Below are 25,771 nucleotides of genomic sequence, written 5' to 3'. Positions count from 1 at the left end.
GGTCTGACCCCTGCTCAATGTGGGATTTCCAGCTAAAGCATCTCCAGAAGAGAATGAGACTCCATTAGCTCTCTGGCTAATTGAGCCCAGTGCTGAACTGCCTTCATTGTAAAGAAGTTCCTTCCAAAGTTTAATCAAAATCTACTTTCCACAACTATTATGAAATTACAGGCCTTTGTCATAAATTTATTTGAGGTCTTTCAAGCCTGATGCAGCAACAACTCTTAAGTTTTCCAATGAATGTACCCACAGCCCAAACTGCCAAATTTGCCTGTATTATGACACCAGTTTGTCACATTCACATGTTGCATTTTAACTTCAGGCTTCAAAAAAGAAAATGTAACAGTCATCTAGCAATGCAAAACTTGAAAGAGCCTTGAGAAGTAGCAAAGTGTCGTTAATTGATTTTTTCGTCTTTCATTTTTTTCTACAGTCAAATAATCTACAAGGCTGTTGAGTTCCAATTCACACACATCAACTTTGTTTCTTTTTCTACAAATAATGAAGAAACACAAGAAAATTGATTTATATCAGGGTTGCTGTTGTTGTGTACCTTCAAGTAATTTCTGACCTGTGGCAACCCTAAGACCTTATTATGGGATTCCCTTGGCAAGATTTGTTGGGAGGAGATTGCCTTTGCCCTCCTCTGAGGCTGAATGAGAGTGAATTGCCTACGGTCACCCAGTGGGTTTACATGGCTGAATGGGGATTCGAACCCTGCTTTTGAAGAACTGTAGTTCAGCAATCAAATTACTACACCATGCTGGCTCACATGAAGAAAGAGAACATATAAATCACTAAAGGGGGCATCTAGATTAATCCATCAAAGACATTTCTCCAGCCCTTTGATCTCTTTAATTATTCATATTCTAGATATGGCATGAAACATTAACCTAGTGATCTATTATGCCCCCTTCTACACAGCTTTATAAAATCCACATTATCTGCTTTGAACTGGATTATATGGCAGTGTAGACAAAGATAATCCAGTTCAAATCAAATAACATGGATTTTCGGCTTTGACAACCTGAATTATCTGACAGTGCAGAAGGGGCCTGAGCTGGATATGAATGTGTTGGCCTTGGTCTCCATGTCACTTCTGTGTATATTCAGCTCAGCATACCTAAATTAAAGCATCTCTCTTTGGGCCCTTCTACACTGCCATATAAAATCCAGATTATCCACTTTGAACTGGATTATATGGCAGTGTAGACTCAGATAATTCAGTTCAAAGCAAATAATGTGGATTATCTGATTTGATAATCTGGATTATATGGCACTGTAGAAGCGGTCTCTCTTCTTTACTGTTATTCAAATTGCAGAACAGTGATTGCAAAGTTCTAAAAGTCAGTGTGTTAAAGAATAGAAACTGAAGTAAGGCCTTGCATTACTTTAGATACTCCTTCCACAAACTTTTCAGATTTCTGTAGTTTTGCTCTAGAATGCAAATTATGAACCAAGGCTGACAAAACTTGGAAATCCAAAAACTTGGACTGGCATCTCATTTTTGTGCAAATATAATCAGCAAACTTTGAAATTTTGTGAGAACATTCTGTCATCTTTGGCCACGCATCAAACTTCTGTTTCATTGGAATCATAAATGCAATCATCATCATCAATTCAGACAATACTAAGTAATATTACAGTACTGTAATATAATTCATTCTTCTTAACTATCCAGTATTTTAGCATACCCTCATGTAAAAGAAGAACAACACATATGGGGTATGGCTTGCAGGCTTTCGATTTGATTATACTGATGTTAAAAAACTAACATTTCAAACCATTTGGCAAGTGCTTGAAATTTTATATCCAGTTTGAATTTACAAATGCTTGACTTTGAGAATTCAAAACTGCCTATTAATTAACTTACATAATGATCAGAGCTTAGGAAAGTTATTTTTTCTTTTGACTACAACTGCAAGAATTTTCAGCCAATATGGCCACTGCCCATACTAGCTGAACATTTCTGAGGTGTCATAAAAACTTTCCAAGCTTTGAGATTGACACATATGAATGCTTTTCACTGAATCAGTTCATCACTACACTAGTGTGGTGTTATGTCTTGAAGAACTACTTTAGTATCCATATATGTGTGAATAATATTCTGACCCACCACCACATACAATACTGAGATTTTCTAGATTTAGAGATCTATTCCAGATGACAAATGTGATTATTATTTGCATAGATTACTATTATGCCATAGATCACTCTGAAGTGGAAGTCATTTTCCAATACTTAGGAAATATATGACTGTGCCCGTTGATTTATAGTAACCCTATGAATTTCGTATGGTTTTCTGCTGTAAGGCATACTCAGAGGTGGTTTAACCAATACCTCCAAAGTTTAGCATAAAGTACCTGGTGTTAATCAGGTAATATGTGACTTGTGAATACAGATAATTGTTGGAAATACAAACTTGCACAAGCTTTTATTGAAGACACTTCATTGGAATGACAGGAAGGCTAACTCATAATGAGTCATGCTAAGTTTAACATCTGTCTTGCTGAATTTCCCACAATAATTGTATGTGACAAATGTTTTTAAATGTGTTTTATTCATTCCTTATTGTAAAATTGGTTTTATACATTTTGTTATTTATGTATGTTGACTTGGATTGTTTTTATAATGTTGTGAGCTTTGGGTCCCATTTAGGGGAAAAAGTGGGATACAAATAAAGAATTATTATTATTATTATTATTATTATTATTATTATTATTATTATTATTATTAAATACATGGGAACAAACTTATTCTTTGTTAAGGATTTAGGATGATCTGGGAATGTTTCCTATACCTAACGAGATATCTTGGAGCTAGGACCCAATTCTAAACACTATATTCATTTATGTTTCATATATAACTTAATATATACCTAGTCTCAAGTTAATTTCATATCCAATACTTTTAATAATGTTGTGCATAAAACAAAGTGTGTGTACATTGAGCCATCAGAGAGTGAAAGTACGCATCACTATCTCAACCACCTATGTGGGCAATATTTCAGATTTGAAATTCTAGATAAGGAACATCCAACCTGTACTGTTTCAGCATTTCGATTTTTAATATCTCCCTAAATCCATCTTTTCTTATTTTCTCCTCAGAAGATATCCAGAATGACAGTTCTGGTTTCCAAGAAAGATAACTCCCAACAAAACATGAATAAAGATGACAGGAAGGAAACCTAATGAAATGTTGATACAACTCATTAAAACCAATTCAAATTATGATAAACACATATTTTTTTCAGTAGGAAGCGTACTGATTAGATCAAACTGGAGCTGTGCACAAACTGGGAGGTACAAACCCAGAACTAAGTACAGGAAATGTTTCTGTCCAGTATGGCATGGTAGAAAGAGAAAAGAGGTTGGGGTGCTCCTCCTGGGGACCAATCCAAATAGACAGAATGTCAGATCTGTCCCTGAATGAGTGAACTTGGTTTACCCAGCCAGCTATGTGGCAGGCAGTGCTTCCTGGAGAACCATTCTCCCTCCCCAGCTTACTGTAAATTATTTTTGCCAACCCTTGTCATGGACAGCATGGAAAGCATGGTGAGGGAATGCTGGTAGAAGCCTCAGCAGAAGAGCTGGAGCCCAACAGTGAACAGCAGCTTCCTCGGCCAGGCCCTGAAGTACCCTTTATGGTTAACTTAGCCTGTTAACCAAATGCAAGAGACTTCTTCTGAGCTGGCTGAGGAGTAGTTTACTGTTCCTGTTTTTGTGGATTTTAAGAAAAGAAAGATCTCAGTTGTGAAGGTAATTGAGGCTGGCTGGTAAGAGAACCAGCAACAAGTAACATCTGTGAATTTAGGGTTTAAGGGACTGAAGGTTGTTGCTTGGTTGCTGGGTGCAATGTCCATGCTTGAATCAAGACCCTGGACTCTTTTGATCTCTCGTGCTCCATGAGACCTGGTCTGCCCTTGGATGTCGGCTTTGAACTTTGACTCAACCTTGTATCTTGGACATTTCTGGTAATTGACACTGGAAAACTGACACTGGAAAAGACATTTGGATTTATCTCTTGTGTATTTCTATTGTTTTTTGATATTTCTGTGTACTTACTGGCTCAATCTGGAAATGTTTATGTATGCTCTGCTTGTATTTGGGGGTTGAGGCTTTGACTATCCTGACCACTGAAAGACTTCAGTGCTAGGTTGGTTTTCAACATGTAATAAAGCAATACCCGGGTTGTCAAAGGCTTTCACGGCTGGAATCATTGGAGTGTTGTGTGGTTTCCAGGCTGTTTGGCCATATTCTAGCAGCATTTTCTCCTGACATTTCACTTAGTAAAAAAGTAAAAAAGGTAAAAGTTTCCCCTGACGTTAAGTCAAGTTGTGACTGACTCTGGGGGTTGGTGCTCATCTCCATTTCTAAGCCGAAGAGCCAGCGTTGTCCATAGACATCTCCAAGGTCATGTGGCCAGCATGACTGCATGGAGTGCCGTTACCTTCCCGCCGGAGCGGTACCTATTGATCTACTCACATTGGCATGTTTTCGAACTGCTAGGTTGGCAGGAGCTTAATAATAATAATAATAATAATAATAATAATAATAATAATAATAATAATAATACTTTATTTTTCTATCCTGCCACCATCTCCCCGGAGGAACTCGAGGCGGCTAACATGGGGCTGAGCCCAACACAGAAACAGAGTATAACAAATTAAAACACATAACATTAAGTAAAAACAATAGTACAGCGATCAAATAAAATAATCAGTTAAAACATCACATATAATAAAACATAGAATAACTAGACAAGTTGAGGAAATCATATAAACATCACCACAATGGGTAAAACGGGTCGAGCATAAGAAATACTTGATTCCAAGGGCTATTGATAAAGTGCATAGACAAGTGTCAGAGAGACGGCTGGGGTAATGTGGGGTAGGATAAATAGGGAGGAAATAAAGTGCTGGAAAGTATACATCAGTGATAAAGGTCTATCAAATAGATGGTTATTCAAACACATGCTGGCAGAGCCATGTCTTCAGCTGTTTGATAAAGACAGACAGGGCTGGGTGAGTCTGATCTCCTTAGGAACGGAATTCCAGAGCCGAGGGGCCACTACAGAGAAGGCCCTCTCCCTCGTTCCAGCAAGCCATTTGCATCTGTGGCTGACAACTTCAGAGGATTTATGCCAGCCACTGATGCAGTCAGGAGATAATGCCGCTAGAACACGGCCATACAGCCTGGAAACCACACAACACCCCAAAGAGATACCATTTCAACAAAAAAATCTGCTTATTATTTCAAACCGAGCTTTACAAAACGTCGCGGGGCGTACAAACACTTGAGCGTAATTATATTTGGACAGTTGTGAAATTCAAATTGCACAGTATCTGAGAAGAGAGAATTATAGTAGGGCAGGGAGAAAGGGACAGAAGTCAACTGCATAAAAATGAAGCCAAAATTGAAAGTGCTCGTTGGTTTTGTCTTAGAAACCTCATTAGAAAAATCTCCTTGCAAATCTAATACAGGCCAATTTATTACACAGTACATGCCTGGAGTTGTAGATCATTCTTCATATCATTGGTACTAAAATTATGGAAATGATACAGTTATGGAGAAAGATGGTAGTGAATTAGAAGTTTCTATCTGTGATAACACAAACCTAAAACAAGATACAGTAAAAGTAATAGGCCTACTCCAAAGTAAGCAGATTAAGGGTTAATTGATATGGTGTTGTTGGAGAAAATGGGAATTCAAAATAGGTCACCAAGAGTTTAAAGGGGAAAGAGGCAGGCAAGTACATGTATCATTCCAGCCCTGCTTTTGGGCCATTTTAATTATAATGATGTTATAAAGACTGTATTATGCTCACACAGAAGAGTGAGTACTAGTGAATCAGAAAACACTGTTATTCAAAATTTCCCTTAAGAAAGACCTCTTCTAATTAAAAGGATCTGAAATCTTAAATACTTTTACTCTATCCCAGTGGTTCTCAACCTGGGGTCCCCAGATGTTTTTGGCCTTCAACTCTCAGAAATTCTAACAGCTGATAAACTGGCTGTGATTTCTGGGAGTTGTAGACCAAAAACATCTGGGACCGCAAGTTGAGAACCACTGCTCAATCCCATTTTAACAGCTATCCCATTATTTCAAAGACTCGGGTTCAAATTCAAGAAAGTGGCAGAATTGGAGAAAGCCATATGTTCTCAGCACCAAGTTGTTATACAGGCAATAAGGGCCTACATCTAAATTATGTGAATAAATCTCCTCTCGCATACTGGAGCTTATTTTTCCCCTTCCCCACACTGTAATCACCTTTAGTCTGGAAGGTCCTGAACCAATTTCTGGCATGCCTAGCAGGCTGCAGGTAGAATAAGACATCCATATTGATAACAGTGCCTACACAACTGACAGTTCAGTAAAACCTGAGAATGTTATCTCATACATCTGAGGAAGGAGACTTAGGGTGTGTCTATACAATATAGAATTAATACAGTTTGAGAACACTTTAACTGCCATGGTTGAATGCTATGGAATCATGAGAGTTAGTGCTGGTTCCTCACCAAACTTCTCTTTGGCAAAGAAGGTTAAAAACCATATAAAACTACAACTTCTATGTCTTCATAGAATTGAGTCATGGCAGTTAAAGTGGTGTCAAACTGCATTAATTCTACAGTGCAGATGCACCCTAGGAAACTATTGCAGAGCCAGTACATTACTGGTAGACAGTCATAGAATGATTTCAAAAAATCCTTCATTGCCACTTATTTGATTGGTCCAGGCCTTTAGTCATAAATTTCCTTTTTAAAGAAAAGAGTATATATTATTTTCATCTTTAAGAGCTGGGTTTAATTTTAGCCTGCAATGAGATAATAAGCAATTACTGTTACAAAATATAACTTTTTAGTGAATAAATTTATATAATTTTGTTCACCCAGGCCTTCTAATTAATGCTGTCTTGATATCCTACTTCTGCACAATGTTTACTTTCATATCTTTCAGAAAATTCAGTTCAGAAATGGTGTTTATGTGTTGAATCACACCAGAGAACAATCCTCTCTGGAGCAAAACTGTTATTATAATTGTACAAGGAATAAGAAGCCAGACTGTTCTCCTCCACACAATGTATTTTCAACAGCAATTAAGTAACTACAAAAGATGACAGGTTGGCAGAAATGCAGGGCAGACTCTTAACAAGAAGAATGAAAGCTTCTTTTGTCACTATCTGCAATCAGTATGCAATACACAACTCAGAGGGCAGGCACACTTTACCTTTTCAGAGATACTATAAGGTAAGGCCAGCAAGAATAAACACATAACTACACAAATTGAGTAAAATCATCCCACCCATCTAAAAAAGCTCATGCTACCAATTGGTCATCGGATAATATTGAATCTTTCTCATATTGACCCAGAGCTCATTAGAGGCGTGAGGATTATGAACAAGATTTTGGATAGGAGACATTAGAGCAGGCATGGGCAAACTTCAACCCTCCAGGTGTTTTGGACTTCAACTCCCACAATTCCTAACAGCCTCGGACCCTTTCCTTTTCCCCCCTCAGCCGCTTAAGCTGTTAGGAATTGTGGGAGTTGAAGTCCAAAACACCTGGAGAGCCAAAGTTTGCCCATGCCTGCACCAGAGGATTCAACCACTGAATAAATTTTAATGTCCTGTTACTAACTTGGAACCCTGTACAACCAAGCCTTATAAGCAAGGACATATTTAACAGAAATGTTTGAATCTGTGTTTGTTAGCTAGTATCATCATTGCAAATGTGTATGTATAATGTCTTGAGGATTAATCTAAACTGCAGAATTAATGCAATCTGACACCACTTTTTACTGCCATGGCTCAATTCTCTGGTACCCTGGGAGCTGTAGTTTGTTGAGGCACCAGTACTGTTTGGCAGAGAAGGCTATGGACCATGCAAAGCTCCCATGATTCCTCATCATTGAGCCATGGCTGCTGAAGTGGTGTCAAACTGCACCCTTCAAAGTATCACATTAGACTGTTAAAGAGGTACTACTTCCCGGTGGCGCAGTGGGTTAAATCACTGAGCTGCTGAACTTGCTGACCGAAAGGTCAGCGGTTCGAATCCAGGAAGTGGGGTAAGGTCCCACTGTTAGCCCCAGCTTCTGTCAACCTTCTGTCAAAAACATGCAAATGTGAGTAAATCAATAGGTACCACTCTGGTGGGAAGGGAACAGCACTCCATGCAGTCATGCTGGCCACATGACCTTGGAGGTGTCTATGGACAATGCCAACTCTTTGGCTTAGAAATAGAGATGAGCACTAACCCCCAGGGTCAGATATGACTAGACTTAGTGTCAGGGGAAAACCTTTACCTTTACCTACTCCACTTTAAATCATGGGGCTGCCTTCTGTAGAGTTCTGAGATTTGTAGTATAGGGAGAGATCTTTATAATTCTCAACCAGAGGAATCCTGGGCCTCACTAAACTACAAACTCCAGGAATTCTACATGGGCCATCCAGAGGATTCTTTCAAGTGGAATGCAGTGGTTCTCAACCTAGGGTCCCCAGATGTTTTTGGTCTTCAACTCCCAGAAATCCTAACAGCTGGTAAACTAGCTGGGATTTTTGGGAGTTGCAGGCCAAAAACACCTGGGAACCCCAGGTTGAGAACCACTGGTGTAATATGATAATCTCAAACCTCCTAAAACTATGACACTCAGCACTGCACACAGTACTCCAGGTGAGGTGTCATCAGAGTAGGAGAGACTACAATGACCTTGAAAAGTATTTTTTTTAAGAAAATAACTGAAAAATGAATGTGACTAGACAAGGAAATAATGAGTAAATGCATGGTAAAATTATACAAACCCAAAACAAATTAATACAACAGTTAGTATGTTAGTAAAATGTTCTATGGAATTAGAGGCACAGGATCTTGTGAAAGGGAAAACCCGCTAATTTTAAGAAGTGCTATTAATTTAGCTCAGTGGTTTTAATCCTGTGAGTCCCCAGGTGTTTTGGACTACAATTGCCAGAAATCCGAGCTAGTTTACCAGTTGTTAGGATTTCTGGGAGTTGAAAGCCAAAACTTCTGGAGATCTACAGGTTGAGAACCACTGGTTTAGCTGGAAGAACATTTCCCTAGAAATTTCTAGGTTGCCCAACACAACTTTAATGTTCAACTTCCACTTGTCCATAAAATCACACGTGAGGGCCTATCTGTCCGAACGCATCTCTCCTATGAACTACCTCAGAGTCTAAGATCATCTGAGGAGGCCCTGCTCTCGATCCCACCGTCTTCGCAAGCGTGATTGGTGGGGACGACAGACAGGGTCTTTTCAATAATGGCCCCTTGGTGTTTAACTCCCTCTCTCATGATATTAAATCAGCCCCCTCCTCCCTGGCCTTCAGAAGGAGAGTAAAAACCTGGCTTTGAAAAATAGTGCAGTGCAATAAGTTTATTTGGAAATTGTGCAACTGATTATGGAATAGCCTTAGACCTTGATTTTGAATGACATGTCTTAATATAAGAACGTATTTTAATTACGTTTTTATGTATGTATTTAATTTTAATCTAATTTTACTTCAAGTTTATGTTTTTATGTCCAAGGCACTATGCAAGTGCCGTCTGTAAGCCACCTTGATTCCCCTTTGGGGTAGAGAAAGGTGGGATATAAATACAGTAAATAAATAAATAAATAAATAAATATTCCTGAAGAGATTTATTAGGATCTAGAGATTAAATTTTAATCAAATCCATGAAAATTCAAATCTGCAACAGTCAAACCTGCAAATACAGAAGGCTGACTGTAAGTTCATTCATCCTCACATGAACTGATATGGCTGTAATTTCGCACCTATCTGCACTGAAGCAAGTCTCAGGGCAACATACTCCAGAGCTGATATTCATAGAATTGACTTGCAAAGGGTCTAACACAGGCATGGGCAAACTTTGGCCCTCCAAGAGTTTTGGACTGCAACTCCCAGAACAGCTGGCAGCTTTATCGCTCCATTATAAAGCATCACATCAAGATTGGTATCTTTGTCCTTCAAACGCTGAGCTGTTTAGTCTATTAATTTTCTGTTTAATGAGACTGTACTCCAAGATCTCAAGCAGAAGACTTTTAAAAATAAAAACAAGCTGATGAATATAAAGAAATACACATTGTCATGCCTTTTTATCAGAACGTATCAAATCATTGGGAGCAACTGAAAAGTTGCAGCCTTAGTGTCTTCCTGTTCCAAATGTTGACTACTTGACTCTAAATGACCAAAAGGAAAGGTAAAAGGGATATTTTCTATGTGGTTTCATCTGCTACTATTGCATATGCTTTCTTCAAAGATTTATTTATACTTGGCTATGCACAGAAACAATAATCAAGGCCGGAGAGTATGGTTTTTTTAAATTTAAGATATCCACCTCTTTTCTCATGGAACATTATGACCATATAACTGCTTATCAAGCATAAGTACAAGTACACTGTATTACATTTGTAGCAACAGCAACTGAAAAAGAAGCACAACATAGGCATTCAATGAGAAAGGCCAGCTTGAATGCAACCCTGATGTGAAAATGGAGTAAGCCCTTACTGTTGCATGTGGATACTTACATCAAATTACCTTTGCCAAAAGCTATTCCTTAGGAATATTATCCCTGGTCAGTAAAGTAATATCCATGTAACATAATAAATGGTGTTGCTTCTAAAACAGGATAAAGAGGGCACGTCTTTATAGGCAATTACCTGAATTAAGTCTTCAAGTTCTGTGTCATTCACACAGGAATGCTGTGATACAAACATCTGCTTCTGGATGACAATAGTGGTTCTCTGGTTCGTTTCATGTGGCTGCTCCAAGGCTTTGAACACAGTAGCTCCAATAATCAGATACAAAACCACCACCAGAAAAATGGTTGAGACCGTCTTCCATTTCATAACATTAATGGTTATGTCGCTCTCTTCCCGGGAAGCAAGCACAGTAGGTTTGGTTGAAAATGACAGCCTGGGTTTGGAGTTCTGAGTGGCAGATTTGGGATCCAGCAAGTCAGGTGCCGCCACTAATAAAAAAGGGAGGGAAAGACCGGAATGTTAATTATTATTTTTATGAGGTTTGTCAGAGATTTATGCGGTGCTTTTTCTTTCTTGCTAGAGGGTCAGAGAGAAGCTATTAATTCATGTAACAATTTAGCTTCAGTGATACTCTGCAAATGGACTGAACTTGTCCATCTTCATAAGAATGTACTCTAGGACAAGGGGCTTCAGCAAACTGTGCTCAGTTCATTATTGTTGCCTAACGTGTTATAATATCTGTAGTCCAAACATTTAAAAATATGTACATTGCTAAATTCAAACATCACAGCACTAATCACATAATATTAATCATTCTAATATATAATAAATAATTAATATCTGATAATTACACATTTTCTCAAGTCAGCCCTTCCCGGTTCATTTTGTTGCAAATGAGTTTATTTTTATCTCATGTTATATATGAATAATTAATCACTTCTCCAACCTTACACACCCACACACAATATGTTGGACTCAGAGAAATGCATTATTAAACTCTTTGCATCTACATTTCCTCTCATGTATAGCTTTCGGTAGCAGTTCATTATAAGTAGCATCACTTGGAGAAGATTTGTTAATCTAAATCATTAGGGTATTTAACTGATAAAAAAGGACCTGCCTGAGAATTACAGGACAAAACGTTTTGTGATATGAACCTAGGATTTCCTTAGCTCAAGGGCATCTAAATTAGATAGTTCACATTACTCTTTTATAATGATTATCAATAAACTATCACACCAACTTGTTGAAGACCACAGAGATATCATACTGGCAGTGCTGGGTGTCAGTATTGCAAAATATGTCATTGGGTTACTAAACCATCCTTTCAGTGGCGTCAGGGAAAGTTCACACATGAACACATGCAAATCACTCACAACAGCTCTTCCCTCGTCACTTTCAACCATCCTGAAAAGTAGATATGTCTTAATAGAAGCAGAAGTTTGTGGAACACAATGTTCATTCATAGCCTCATACACAGTGTGTTCTTCAGAAACACGAGCTACAACAGCATGACCTTACAGCATCTCCAAACACAGAAAGAGACATAGTCACAGAAGGCAGATTGACCCCCTCCGCACACAAAAAAGGAAAGAAAGAGTAGCCACAGATGAGGAAACCCAGAGAGTCATTCTTCATGACTCACTGCACAGTGTTGTCAGGTTGTTACTCTTTTCCAACTCTAGAAAGAAATGACTTGAGGCAACACCTTCATATGCCTAATTCCTTTCACTGTGTTGGCTCTATGACAACTTCCAACAGCAAATGAGGGCTGTGATAGAATCTCATCTTTCTCCACCCTGAAGGATTCAGTCTTCTAAGCACCTCACTCTACCCAGAGTAGATGTGATGGAACTAATCCTATTGACTTCAGAGTGACTATTCCGGAGTCACTGATTTGACAACTGTAATTGAACGTTGCTGCCTGAAGGCTTTTGTGTTAAGTTCTTGACTGATTATGTTTAGCAGGACGATTTATATACCAGCTGAGCTGCAGTAACAGCACTCAAGCCCACTGCACTTCAATGGGGTGGGGAGGTGTTGGAGTGATCAGAATATTAAGCGGCTTGCAGATAAGGTTGAGAAAATATGTGACGGGCAGGGAAAGTGGGAAGGGGCGGGACCATGACACACTCCCCATTTGTTTCCATCATCACTTAACAGGCCCACACTTTGATCTCTCTCTCTCTCTCTCTCTCTCTCTCTCTTTCCCCCTGAGCAGGTGGTCAACCTGCTCCATGTCTTCTCCCACTTCAAAATGGTGGGTTGTTGCAATAGTCCCTGCAGCTGTACACCTGGACCTTCCATTCTCTTCAATAAACAATAATAATAATAGCCATTGTATTCTGCATGATAATAGTAAAACAGCAAGAAGAGGAAGAGTGCTCCCCACCTGTCCAGATGCAATGCACACCCACACACCCGAAGGCAAACCTGTTACCTTGGGGAAGCACCAGTTTCCAGATTCCCTTTGATCCGCTCTCCCTTTTAGGAAGCTACCCACCGCTGAGCTAACAAAGGGGCTGGCAGCTTAGAGCATCTTCCCTTTGAGCAGATCCTACAATAGAGCCGGAGCTGCTGCTCTCAGCATCCTTCACTGCCCCTCCATGCACGTCACCCTCCTTAGGCTTTTATGAGCCTCGTCCAAGATGCTGCGCTCCCAGTTCGCCCTCCTCCCCTAGACACACATGTACCAGAATAAATAAGGCATCTTCACCCAAAGAGGGACCCCTTTTGACGTCTGCAAAGCCTCCAGAGAGATCAAGGATCACGCCTCAATTTATTTTAAAAAAGAAGCAACCAGTTTCCCTCTTCTCTCTCAAACACACACAGGATGCTCCTGGAATCCTTGGTGGCAAATAGGGATGTAGGCAATGGACCTCTGACTGAAGCTTCTCCTCCCATAATATGAGATAGACAGATAGATAGATATGACATGATGCAAAAGAATTGTATATATCTATCTACCTCGTTGCCCTACGCTGGACACACACCCCTTGAACAAAGATGAAGTGGAGCAGAGCACCTAGAAGCCAAGGTGTTGCATGCAGCCCAAGCGCCCAGCAATGAGATGCAGGGAAGGGGGGCAGGAATGGGGCGAGGAAAGCGGAGGCGGGGGTAGGTGGGCATCAGCAAGGAAAGGGGGGCTCCTTTGCAAACGGGTGGGGCTGTGGCTGTGGGCTTCCCTCCGTCCTAGAGCGAAGATGCAGCGGGGGGGAAGCAGCAAAGAAAGCATGCAGCATTTTCCCTCCTCCTCCTCCTCCTCCTCCTCCTCCTCCTCCTCTTTCTTCCTCTCTTTTCCAAGCCAGCCAGACGCGCCATTGCAAGGAGTACTCACTTCTTATGTACAGACCCGGTGCCCTCTCCTCGCTTCACGGGCAGGCATTTTTTCAGGGCTTGGGGGAGGCAGAGTTTGGGAGCAAAAAAAAAAATAATAATAAAAGGGAAGGGGGTTAAAAATGGGTGCTGGTGGAAACTGGGATGGGGTTGGGGAGGTAGGAGAGGGGAGGGGAGAGAGAGAGAGGAGAGGAAAGAAAGAGAGCGAGCAACGCGTGGGTCTGAAGAGGCACCGCACGGATGGGGAGAGAGAGGCAGAGAGGCACAGGCAGGAGCGCAAGCGCAAGCGCGCACCCACCGGAGCACCACACGAAAAAGAGGGAGGGAGAGAGGGAGAGGGAGCCGAGCCTCTGTGTGTGTGTGTGTGTGTGTGTGTGTGTGTGTGTGTGTGTGTGTGTGTGTGTGTGTGAGAGAGAGAGAGAGAGAGAGAGAGAGAGAGAGAGAGAGAGAGAGAGAGAGAGAGAGAGGAAGGGTGGCACCTCGTGCGTGCGCCTTGTGCCAAGTCTGGGTGGCTGGGCAAGGCTCCACTCAAGGTGTGGATGTGTCTGTCTGTCTCAAAGTGAGCCTGCCTGTGTGTGTCTGGGGGACTCCCTTGGCCTCTCCTCCTCTTCTCCTTCTTCTCCTTCTCCCCTCCTTCCCTGTCCCCCTCCCCAGGTGCTGAGTTGGCTTTGGAGACGTGCGTGAGACGCGCGCTCCAAAAAGGGAGCCAGGTCTGCTGCTGTTGGCAGGGCTGTCTCCACGGAGCAGGGCAGACTTTCTTCTGTCTCTCTTGCTTTCCCCTTCCCACCTGCACAAGCTATGGGGGAGTTCCCCACAGTATTATTTTTATCTATATATTTGATGATGATGACGACGACAGGTAAAGGTTTTCCCCAGACATTAACGACCTCATCGCACTAGAGCATGGTTCCACTTTAAATCCACTTTAGGGAGGGGGCTTTAAACAGCTCAGCCAGACAGGTCCTGGGCCTCACCAAACTACAAACCCCAGAATTCTGCAGGAGGCAAAAACCGGATTAAAGTGAGGCAGTAAGTCTTGTCCTGACTGACTCTCGGGGTTGATGCTCATCTCCATTTCTAAGCCAAAGAGCCAAGTGTTGTCCATAGACACCTCCAAGGCCATGTGGCCGGCATGATTGCATGGAGCACCATTACCTTCCCGCCAGAGCAGTACCCATTGATCTACTCACATTTGCATGTTTTCGAACTGCTAGGTTGGCAGAAGCTGGAGCTAACAGCGGGAACTCATCCCACTCCCTGGATTTGAACTGTTGACCTTTTGGTCAGCAGGTTCAGCAGCTCTGCAGTTTAATCTGCTGCACCACCAGGGACTCAATAATAATAATAATAATAATAATAATAATAATAATAACCAGACCCTAACTGGATCTGCGCGCATCATCCGAAAATACATCACACAAATACATCACAAGTCATAAGTGTTTGACTTGTGATTTTGTGAAACAAAATCCAGCATATCTATCTTGTTTGCTGTGTCATACAATAATAATAATAATAATAATAATAATAATAATAATAAACTTTATTGATAGACTGCCCTATCTCCCCGAAGGGACTCAGAGCAGTTTCTAAACCTATGACAACCATTCAATTCCCAAAGAATGCCATACAAAACAGTTTACACCAAAACAAGGCACATTAGACAATATAAATTATCTAACTGTAACTTAATAAACAAAATGGCAACAAACAAAATGAAAAATGAAATAAAAATAAAATAAAACATCATAAAACACAAAAACCTTGATAAAGCACATTAAAATTATATATATAAAACCAAGTACTGTACATCAAAACTCCATCAGGAGTTCAAGAGTTCAATTGTTAGGAATACTAATCAACTATAAAAGAACTGGGCAAGGCATAGTCCAAACAGCATATCACAAGGAGAGGAAGTGGTTGAGGTGCAGAACAGATTATTATCTGGCGATTAGGAACTGGACCTAGGGATTAATCCTTCTCGAAGGCTTGTTGAAACATCCAAGTTTTCAGTTCCTTGCAAAAAGAGGGCAGTGTGAGGGCTTGCATATTCTCCCTGGGGAGGGAGTTCCAAAGTCAGGGGGCCACTACCGAGAAAGCCCTCTCCCTTGTCCCGACCAACCATGCTTGTGAAGGTGACGGAAGTGAGAGGAGGAGCCTGTGGCGGTTCATAGGGGGAGCTGCGATCAAAGCCCCCACACTAGCAGCCTTTAAGAAAGACCTGAAAACATGGCTCTTCCATTTTGCCTTTGGAGAGTAATCACTTCATACATCCCTTTTGCTGCTCTCCTTCAATATTTGTCCTCCATATCGCACCGCCACTTTATGATCCTGTCCTCTGTGGTTTTTACTTCTACTTCCTTTCTCACCTCGAGTTTTAATCTAGTGTTCATGTGGCCCGCCCTTGGTTTTATTGTTCTTTGACCTTGTTTAATGTAGTGTATATTTTCTTTTATTGTGTTGTTTAATGTGCTATGATTTGTTGTTCTATTATATTTTGTTATATTGTATTGTTCTGGGCATGGCCCCATGTAAGCCGCCCCGAGTCCCCATTGGGGAGATGGTGGCGGGGTATAAATAAAGATTATTATTATTATTATTATTATTATTATTATTATTATTATTATTATTAAAGGTAGGCAGGGCCTGAACCGTTTAGGGCAGGGGTCCCCAAACTTTTTCAACATGGGGCCAGTTCACTGTCCCTCAGACCTTGGAGGGCCAGACTTCCTCAGCAACAGTGGCAGGAAAGGTTTGTGCGAGGCAAGGGATGCGAGGCCTTCCTTGGCAGCAGCAGTGGTGGGAAAGGTGCACATGGAGTGAGGAATTCCAGCTGATCACTAATTCGACTCATGGCAAGTCTCCTTGAAACTTCCTCCTCAACTCTCTTTGAACTTTAACTACCTTTTTACACTGCTGCTATATCCCAGGATCTGATTCCAGATTATCTAATTTAAACTGGATTATATGAGTCTACACTACCATTATTAATTCCAATGGGTTTAACATGAGAGGGGGGGAACAAACCTAAATTAAGCTATACCTTTTTTGGGATACCCTGTTTAGGGCAAGTTCAGATGGAAAGTGAGGCTCTTAATACAGGAGGATTAAAGGCATAATAATCTATCCACATTGAGTGTAATGCCTCATGGCCCTGTAGTCCTGCTCCCAGTGCCACCGTGGCTGATGAAGATGAAAACATGGGGTTTTCGCTGGCTCAGCAAGAGTCGGAATTCTTCCAGATGCCTGATGTTGATGTTTTTGCCCAAGAACCCATCAAAACAGACCTTGAGCAGCTCTCACCCCCTTTTTCTAGGAGACAGTCCTATGCTGCGGGCAGGGGAGAGAAGGAGCAGGTTCAGAGGAGTTTGAGACTTGCAGCTAAACAAGACACTGATTAGCCATGTTCCCCTGGGAAAATCTAGGGAGTCTCACATCTGGAGAGAGCTGTGTTTCATTTCCTGTTCCCTAGGGAAAGAGAACGCTGGACACCTGCTTTGCAGGAAAACGAGACCTAGTTAAATGTGCCTGGCACGGTAGGTTCCGTGCAGAGTCAACAGAGCAGCTTGAGGAGTGATTTCATGTTTCCAGCCTAGTGTGGACTTCGCAAAGTCCGCAACTCCAGTTCCTTGCCTTGCCTTGTCTAGCCAAGTATTCAAGAAATATCTTGCCTTGTTTCCAGCCTTGGACCTTGCATCTAGTATCAAGCTTTGTTTCTACCTTTGCTGTGGACTTACTTTGAACCTTGGAAAGAGTTTGGACGTTTCCCCACTCTATTGCTTGCAAATAGAGTGTGTTTCGGTTTGGATCTTCAACTTTGGACTCTAATATAAAATATTGGACAATATAATTTTGGACTATTTCTGACCTTTCCTGAAAGGTCTTTTATTGGACTATATTTCCTACTTGTTTTATTATTCTTACATATTTCCTTAATAAAGATATTAGATAGTTATTGGCCTCTGTGTTCGGTTCTTAGTGCTCCGTTGCCCTGGGCGTGACATTGAGAGAGAACTCGGGAGGCTGCTCATGGTCCAGAGTATGCCTTTCCCTCTTTCTCCTTCATGCCACAGGCACCTTCCTCCTCGGCGGAGGAAGAGAGAGCTGCTGCCGCGGGGGCCGGATAAATGGCTTCAATGGGCCACATGTGCCCCGCGGGCCGTAGTTTGGGGACCCCTGGTATAGGGCTTTGTAGGTCATAACCTGCACCTTGAATTGGGCCCAGAAACTTATCAGTAGCCAGTGGAGCTGCTTTAATAGGGGTGTCATGCTCTCTATAATTAGCTCCAGTTAAAAACCTGGCTGCTGACCTTTGTACCAATTGAAGTTTCTGAGCCATCTTCAAGAGCAGCCCCACATAAAGCACATTGCAAAAATCCAATTTATTAATATTTTCATCAATGTATAAGTATCCTTATACAATTGTAAAGACAGTTAATTTTCCAATAGTTCATTTATACCACCCATACTGTCGTGCCCATCAATTGGGGTTCTAAATTTGCAACCTCCTTTCTTCAGAAGCTTTGCCCTCTGGTTATGGAGAATACCCAAAACAAACTGTCTCCTTAACAAAGAAAATATTTATATAAAGGTATTCACAAATACAACAGAGTCCTTGGATTATTCAGTTGCTTCCACACAATGACTTGTAAACAATAAAGTCCTTATCTTCAGCAAGATGCCACAGTCTTGTTCTTCAGACGTTGCAGCAATAATACACTTCTGGCAATACACCTTGGACAAATCAGCTCCAGCAACTCCAGCTCAGCATTCAATCTCCAACCTCAGGTTCCAGTCTTCAACCTCAAGCTCCAAACTCTCTCCAACCTCGAGTAACATAATGTACTTAGTTTCTATTAGTAGTACTCCATTTCTAGCAGGTGACTTGATTGTTGCTGGCCATACAGTGATTGTTCATGATCCTTACAATCACTTACCCATTTTCACTTTAAAATGATATAAAACTCTGACACATACACCTATTGAAATTAACCCCCCCACACACACTGCCCTTTCTAAAAACAATAATTCTCATATTTTAAAAAGTTAAAAAATTAAAATAGACATCCCACTTTAGAGACATACAATGAAAATAGCTTTCCAAAACTGTGTGTCACAACAGCCTATAAAGTGTTCTCTTACTCTTGCAACTTTAACACCAACGTATCTTACAAGAGCAATAACTGTTCTGAGATACTCACATCCAAAGTTTCATCTGCCAAAACAGAGAAACACTGTGATGCATTGCATCTTTCAATAATTTTTGGACTATCTTGTCACCACAAATGTTTATTAATCCATCATGTATTTGAGGATTGTATATTGGGCATTCATAGCTGCAGTTTTGAGATATCTTTTCAGGTGAGTGTCTCCTGCTCTGGCACAAGTCCCTGAAATTACCATCATTGTGCAAAGGTTCTTCACAGGTAACAGGTCCTGAATCATTGCTCCCCCCTTAAAGCCAGTTCTTGTCAGCCCCAAAGGACAATAGTTTCAACAATTGGCAGAAGTTTCTTGCTTTTTAGTTCTTCTGCCTTCTTCTGCTTTCTTTTATCGTAATGATGGGTTCCATCAGGACTTTTTCCACTGTGAATTAGCAAGAAGTTTTCATCCAAGCACTGATGATACACTTCTAGTGTATTTGTCGAGAAGTTCCAATATGTGTAATTAATTACTGATAAGGGCTGGTGTGAACGATAATCCAACACCCCGGTTTTATATACTCTTCCCCCCCTCCCCCCACACAGAATATTAAATACAGGAGCATTCAGATAGATAATTTCTTAGCCCTGGCCTAAGAAAAATCATTCAGTATCACCCATGTAGTGTAACTAATTGCTTTTCTTTGCTTTATAAAGCCATTTATAAATGTTTATGTGTGTAAAACATATAAACAGATAAAACATATAAATAGGATGATTATTAACACTAAAAAATTAATGCAAACAACAGCAACAAAGAGAAACAAACTGTACATAAAAGCATGTGTTTGCAGGACAGTGTTAATATAGGATTTTCAGTACGCAATGGTGCAATGGGTTAAACCTTGTACTGGCTGAACTGCTGACCTGAAGATCTGAAGGTCAGCGGTCCGAATCCACGAGAAGGGGTGAGCTCCCATCTGTCAGCCCCAGTTTCCCATGTGGGAGTATGTGAGAAGCCTCCCACAGGATGGTAGCACATCCGGGCATCCCCTGGGCAACATCTTTGAAGACGGCTGATTCTCTCACAGTAGAGGTGACTTGTAATATATTCTCAATTCATTCCTGACATGATAAAAAGTGTTTTCTTTAATCTCTAGATTAAAAGATTGTGCCTTGCATCTAAAAGACAAAAAAGACACAATTCTCTGGGAAGGACTTTTTATCATTTGCTCACCACCATATAATTTGGCCCTCCTTTGGCCCCCTAGCCCTTAAAAAGAGGTGACATTTGAAGAAGGATTTTTATTAGTGACCATAGTGTGCTGACAGGTTGGTAGACATGGGAGGAGGTGGTCTTTCAAGTTAGATGCTATAGACATACACTTGTAATAGAAAAACCAGCAAGCAAATAGATATCACCACAAGTGCATCACAGATTATAAATGATATAGATGGGAGAGGGTGTTATTTTTAAATAAATCATGCCCATGAGGAAAATGGAAAGTTTCAGTCTCATTAATCAACACTTCCAAGCCACTTTTGGGGATGCAGGCTAGCAAACATGTAGCAAGGACTCAATTGCTACCTTCATTATACACCCTTGAGTCAATAGCCCATTGATGCTTCAGCCCTCAAATCTATTCAGATCTATGAGATCAATTCCTTATGGGCCACCACAATCTACATTTTCCAATTAGTCTGGTCCCTTTGACAGAGAAAGCAATGCACAAGTAAAATAAATACATTTAGGTTGCAGTCTTCCAATATGAGACCCTAGAAGAGATTTCCCCAAGCTCTGGTCTCAAAGTATTTTTGGAGTGAATTTCCTATAATCTTAGTTATTTATGCTGGCTGGAGCTGATTGAATCTGTTTGTTCAATACATGTGGAGGATACCAGGGGAAACATCTGACAAAGCCTGCCCTATGGAATTCCCATTTGGGACAATAGTCCCAAATGTTTTGTTAGATGTGTAGCCATAATTTAGCTATAAGCTTTGGCCCAAATACTACTTACTATTGAAAGGAGCTGCAAAGCTCCACAATTTGTAGTACAGTCTTTAGATAAAAAAGGGCATCACTACATATTTACATGACCTATTTCTCTTCCTCTGCAGCTTGGAAAATTTCATACATAAAACACCATTCTCCTTTTCCCCTGAAAGGTTTGCTACAAATGGCCTTGTATAAACATTGCTTGTTCCTCCCACGAGGGGAAAAAAACTCTTTCCCCTACAATTCTTATACGGTTATGTGGGAAAAAAAGTGGTATGAACGTTATTCTATCTTGGGGTCAGTTGTAAAACACATAAAGTATACATAAATAACATAGATTAGTTTTCCAGAAAAAGAGAGAGAATATCAGACTTGTACAGAATTCAGGGAACTACTGTTAAAATAAGAGTTTAAGGATTAGAAACCAGAGTTTGCAAGATCTGTGTAGGACTTATAATGACAGATCATATAATCATAGAATCATAGAGTTGGAAGAGACCTCACGGGCCATCCAGTCCAACCCCTGCCAAGAAGCAGGAAAATGACATTCAAAGCAGATCTATGAGTCCTCTCTTTCTTAGGGTCCCCATAACTTGAAGCCAACTTGATGGCACATCACAACTACAAAGAATAAGACCCTCTGTCAATTTATATGGCGAATAAACATTTTGGAGCATATGGATACTGCACTCAAGAAATCACTGAAAACTATGGGTGCATCTACGCTACAATATTAATGCAGTTTGACACCACTTTAACTGCTGTGGCATTCTTGGCATCAGCACTCTTTAGCAGAGATGGCTAAAGTCCTTGTAAAACTACAATCCCATAATTTTATAATATTGAGCCATGGTATCACACTGCATTAATTCTATAGTTCACATACACCCATAGCAATACTCCAGTAGTTAATTGGGGGGATGCAGTTAATTTCATTTCCTCCCGCTTTTTAAAGATAAAGAATATAGGTAGCATCTCAAATTTCATTTAACATGACATTTGCAGCCTTTGAAAAGGGGAAAGCTGGACTGTGTGTTTAGCTGCATCATAGCTCCATGGAAGTAATGTGATCGTGGTATCACAGAGCAAGTTCAGGAATGATCTGAGGCTCCATTTGCATACCTTCTATGTATGGTCCAGTCTGATACAGTCATTATTTCTTCAGTGTTTTAGAGAAGAAAGGTATCTTATTCAGATACTAAACTCCTTGGAATAAAATTACCAATATCATAGTAGGCCTAGTATAGTGTAATGGTTTGAGAGTTTATTTATTTACAGTATTTATATTTTGCCCTTTTCACCCTGAATGAACACATATATGGCAAACATTCAATGCCAACAGACAAACAACATACAGTATAGACAGACACAGAGGCATTTAACATTTTTCCAGCTTCACGATTCTGGCCACAGGGGGAGCTGTTGCTTTACTGTCCCCTAGTGGCTGTACTTCCTCATTCCTTTCCTCGTGTTTTGCTGGAAGTTTTATGGTGTTGTAAATTAGTTAAATTAGCCTCCCTGCATAAAGTGTACCTAAATTTCCCTACTTGACAGATGCAACTTTCGGGGCTGCATAGGTCAACAGCAAGCCAGGCTATTTAATGGTCGGGGGCTTAACCCGACCCGGGCTTCGAACTCATGACCTCTCGGTCAGTAGTGATTTATTGCAGCTGGTTACTAGCCAGCTGCGCCACAGACCAGCCCTTGGACTATTAATCTGGAGACTATGGTTCAATTACCCTTTAAGCCATCAAAGACCTTGTCCAAGTCATTATCTCTTAGGGTCCCTTCCACACAGCCATATAACCCAGAATATCAAGGCAGAAAATCCCACAATATCTGCTTTGAACTGCATTATCTGAGTCCACACTGCCATATATTCCAATTCAAAGCAGATAATGTGGGATTTTATTCAGCTGTGTGGAAGGGGCCTTAGCCTCAGAGGAAGGCAAAGAAGAACCCCCATTTGGAAGAAAGCAATGTGATGGTCTAGACATTCACCTTATGGTCACCATAAGTTGAAAATGACTTGCAGGTGCATGGCAACAACCACCACCAATATTTCAAGTCCTTACACAAACCTATTGCCGTTTCACACTTGACATTCTGTAGATAATTCTAGTTACCATGTAAAAGGACACACCAAAAGTGAAGAGAAGAAAACTAAGATTATCAAAAAACAACTTTCCTACCGTGTTTCCCCGAAAATAAGACAGTGTCTTATATTAATTTTTGCTCCCAAAGATACTCTAGGTCTTATTTTCAGGGGATGTCTTATTTTTCCATGAAGAAGAATTCACATTTATTGTTGAACAAAAAATGAACATTTATTATAAACTGGACAGTAGTTGTCATCACAAACCAGCATAACCAGACAAACTGTGAATCCTATCAAGAATTTCTTGTTATTACCATTATTTCCATGTACAACACTCTATGGTACGTACATTTACCAATCTGCTCTGGTGTTCTGTTCTATGGGCATGCTTCCAAACAAAAACTTTGCTAGGTCTTACTTTCGGGAGAGGCCTTATATTTAGCGATTCAGTAAAACCTCTACTAGGTCTTATTTTCTGGGGATGTCTTATTTTAGGGGAAACAGGGTATGTTGGTGTGTACTGAAAAGTACTCGATGTATTTACGCTTCCCCTTATTTGTAAAAAAAAAAATCATCCTTAAATACAGCAGAGGGGGAAGCAGTATTATTGACTAAAGTAATTATCACTTCCCACTTGTGTATCTTAATCACAACATGACAAACAATTTGTCAAATATTGTTGTGAAGATTCTGTCATGCAACACCAATTTATAGGGGAAACATACTCCCATATGCCCATATATTTTCTTAATTTTTTACATGTCACTCTCAAATAGGCTGGTTTTTTCCTGAGCTCACTTAATGGTCTAATGTCACTATGTTCAGTGAGTGGGAGTCATTTTAAAATTTGCAGCGTGTTTGTTGCCATCACCAATATTGTCAAGGTAAAGTTTCTTTCATTCCTTGCAATATTCCTTGTGGGATTCCTTTTCTGCCAGTATTAGGTTGCCTGCTCTAAAATTTCTCAGCTATTTGAGGCATTCAGAAATATTCATGGTCTGATAGGATTATTTGGTTTCATTTAGCAAAATAAACTAGATTGGGCTATGGTCTCTTGATCTAAAGATCATAGGGTTATACTTTATGGTGGCTTCATACTAGTAAATCACATTTGCAGTCACACAAGCCAAGTCACCTACAGTATTTATGTGTGTGTGTGTGCCTTCAAATTGCCTGACGTCTTATGGTGAACCCATGAATTTCATAGGCTCTTCTTAAGTAAGGAATGCTCAGGGATGTTTTGCCCATTTCTTCTTCTGAAATATAGGTTTACAGCACCTGGTATTCAATTATAGTCAATGAAAATTGGTTTCGCGCCTTTCTGCAAAGCAGTGAAGCACACTGACAACTATTATAAAACCTTACTTGGACTCAAGTCATAAATTAAGACTGGGATTCTCAATGTATCTACACATAAACAGTTTCCAGAATGGCTTACTTTGAAGTACATATCACAAAAGTATATGGCAACATAGATTTTAACCATTATTTAATAAAAACACTGATATCCTTCGACATTAAGCAAGACAATTTGAATTTGACTAATTGCTAAGCACTGCTATGATCCATTATTGACAATTCTACAGAAACAGTTGAGCTAAGAAATTGACTGCTAAGCAATATGTACTCCCCTCACACCACTTTTTTTCCAGAATGGGACTCAAGGCTAGTCACAATATATTTATATTATTAGTATTCAAACCTTGGTCTCCAGAGTCCTAGCCCAATGGTCAAACCACTACAGTAGGCTGGTTGTCATTGAACTATTGGTACACACCAAATTCATTTAAAAATCAGGTATCTAATTAAGCCTAGACATTTCTCCTTGGTTTTGTTATTGTATTTAATAGTTTACAACACTTAGCCATAAGGAGAAACTTATATATCTCTATATCCTTTTTATTGAAAAAGTAGCCAAGAGCTGTATTAGCTGATTTCAGTAGGGTCTGATGACAGTTTTGAACGGAAGGTCTTTTACTGCTGAGAGCATTATGTCATCAATAAATGTAAGCATTCTTTCACTGTAAAGACTGATAAAATAAAAATGTAAATGAGAAAATCTCATATGGTAGAAGGAGATGACGACAATCCGATAACAAATGGAAAAACTGAAGTAGATCCTTTAACACAGAACAGATAAGCAGAAATAGAATGCTAATTTTCTATATTATATTTTCTTTACAGAGGAATATCTTCAAAACAGTAATCATAATATAGCAAATGAGGCTCATACTACTGACAGAAAGCACTGCCTGTTTTGCACTATAGACCAAACACAGCAGTTGGGGTGAGTGAGAATCCTTTATGATGGCTAATATCAAGTTATTTTGCTGCACTTGTTCTGAGCTCTTTCATCACAACATTGTCACAATAGTTTAGAGATGATAAAATAGAATACGTTTTCAAATAGGAAATATCCATGCTGAATGGATGAAATAGAAGATCCATTAGACTCAGAATACTGACTCAAGAGTCAGAATACTACACCTATTATAAAGTTACCCCATTGGGTGTCCAATTAGATTCCAGACAAAGTACAAGGTGTTGGTTTTTACCTTTAAAGCCCGACATAGTTTGGGTTCAGGATCCCCTTCTCCTGTACAATCTGCTGTACACACGTAGGTCCTCTGATCTACTCCAGCCTGCCATAACTTGACTTGTGACCGTCACCCAGAGGACCTTTTCATAGGCTACCTCAAGACTGTGG

General features: G+C 40.2%; 1 protein-coding gene across 4 annotated transcripts in view; it reads right to left on the bottom strand.

The window, feature by feature from the left end:
* Window positions 1–25,771, bottom strand: part of kcnk2 (potassium two pore domain channel subfamily K member 2) — a 203,777-nt gene that overhangs the window by 120,488 nt on the left and 57,518 nt on the right. For 2 of the 4 annotated variants that reach the window (XM_062972089.1, XM_008125851.3), the window contains exon 2: window positions 10,671–10,981. In XM_062972089.1, the coding sequence (XP_062828159.1) occupies window positions 10,671–10,981 (311 nt within the window). Of the gene's footprint in view, window positions 1–10,670; window positions 10,982–12,933; window positions 13,320–13,830; window positions 14,206–25,771 lie in introns of those variants that run through there. The other 2 variants (XM_008125852.3, XM_062972094.1) reach the window with 2 other exon arrangements.

The sequence above is a fragment of the Anolis carolinensis genome, chromosome 1, assembly GCF_035594765.1.
Source record: "Anolis carolinensis isolate JA03-04 chromosome 1, rAnoCar3.1.pri, whole genome shotgun sequence".
Classification (NCBI taxonomy): Eukaryota; Metazoa; Chordata; class Lepidosauria; order Squamata; family Dactyloidae; genus Anolis; species Anolis carolinensis.
Note: the sequence above shows the minus strand (reverse complement) of the source record. Positions and strands in the feature narration are given on the sequence as shown.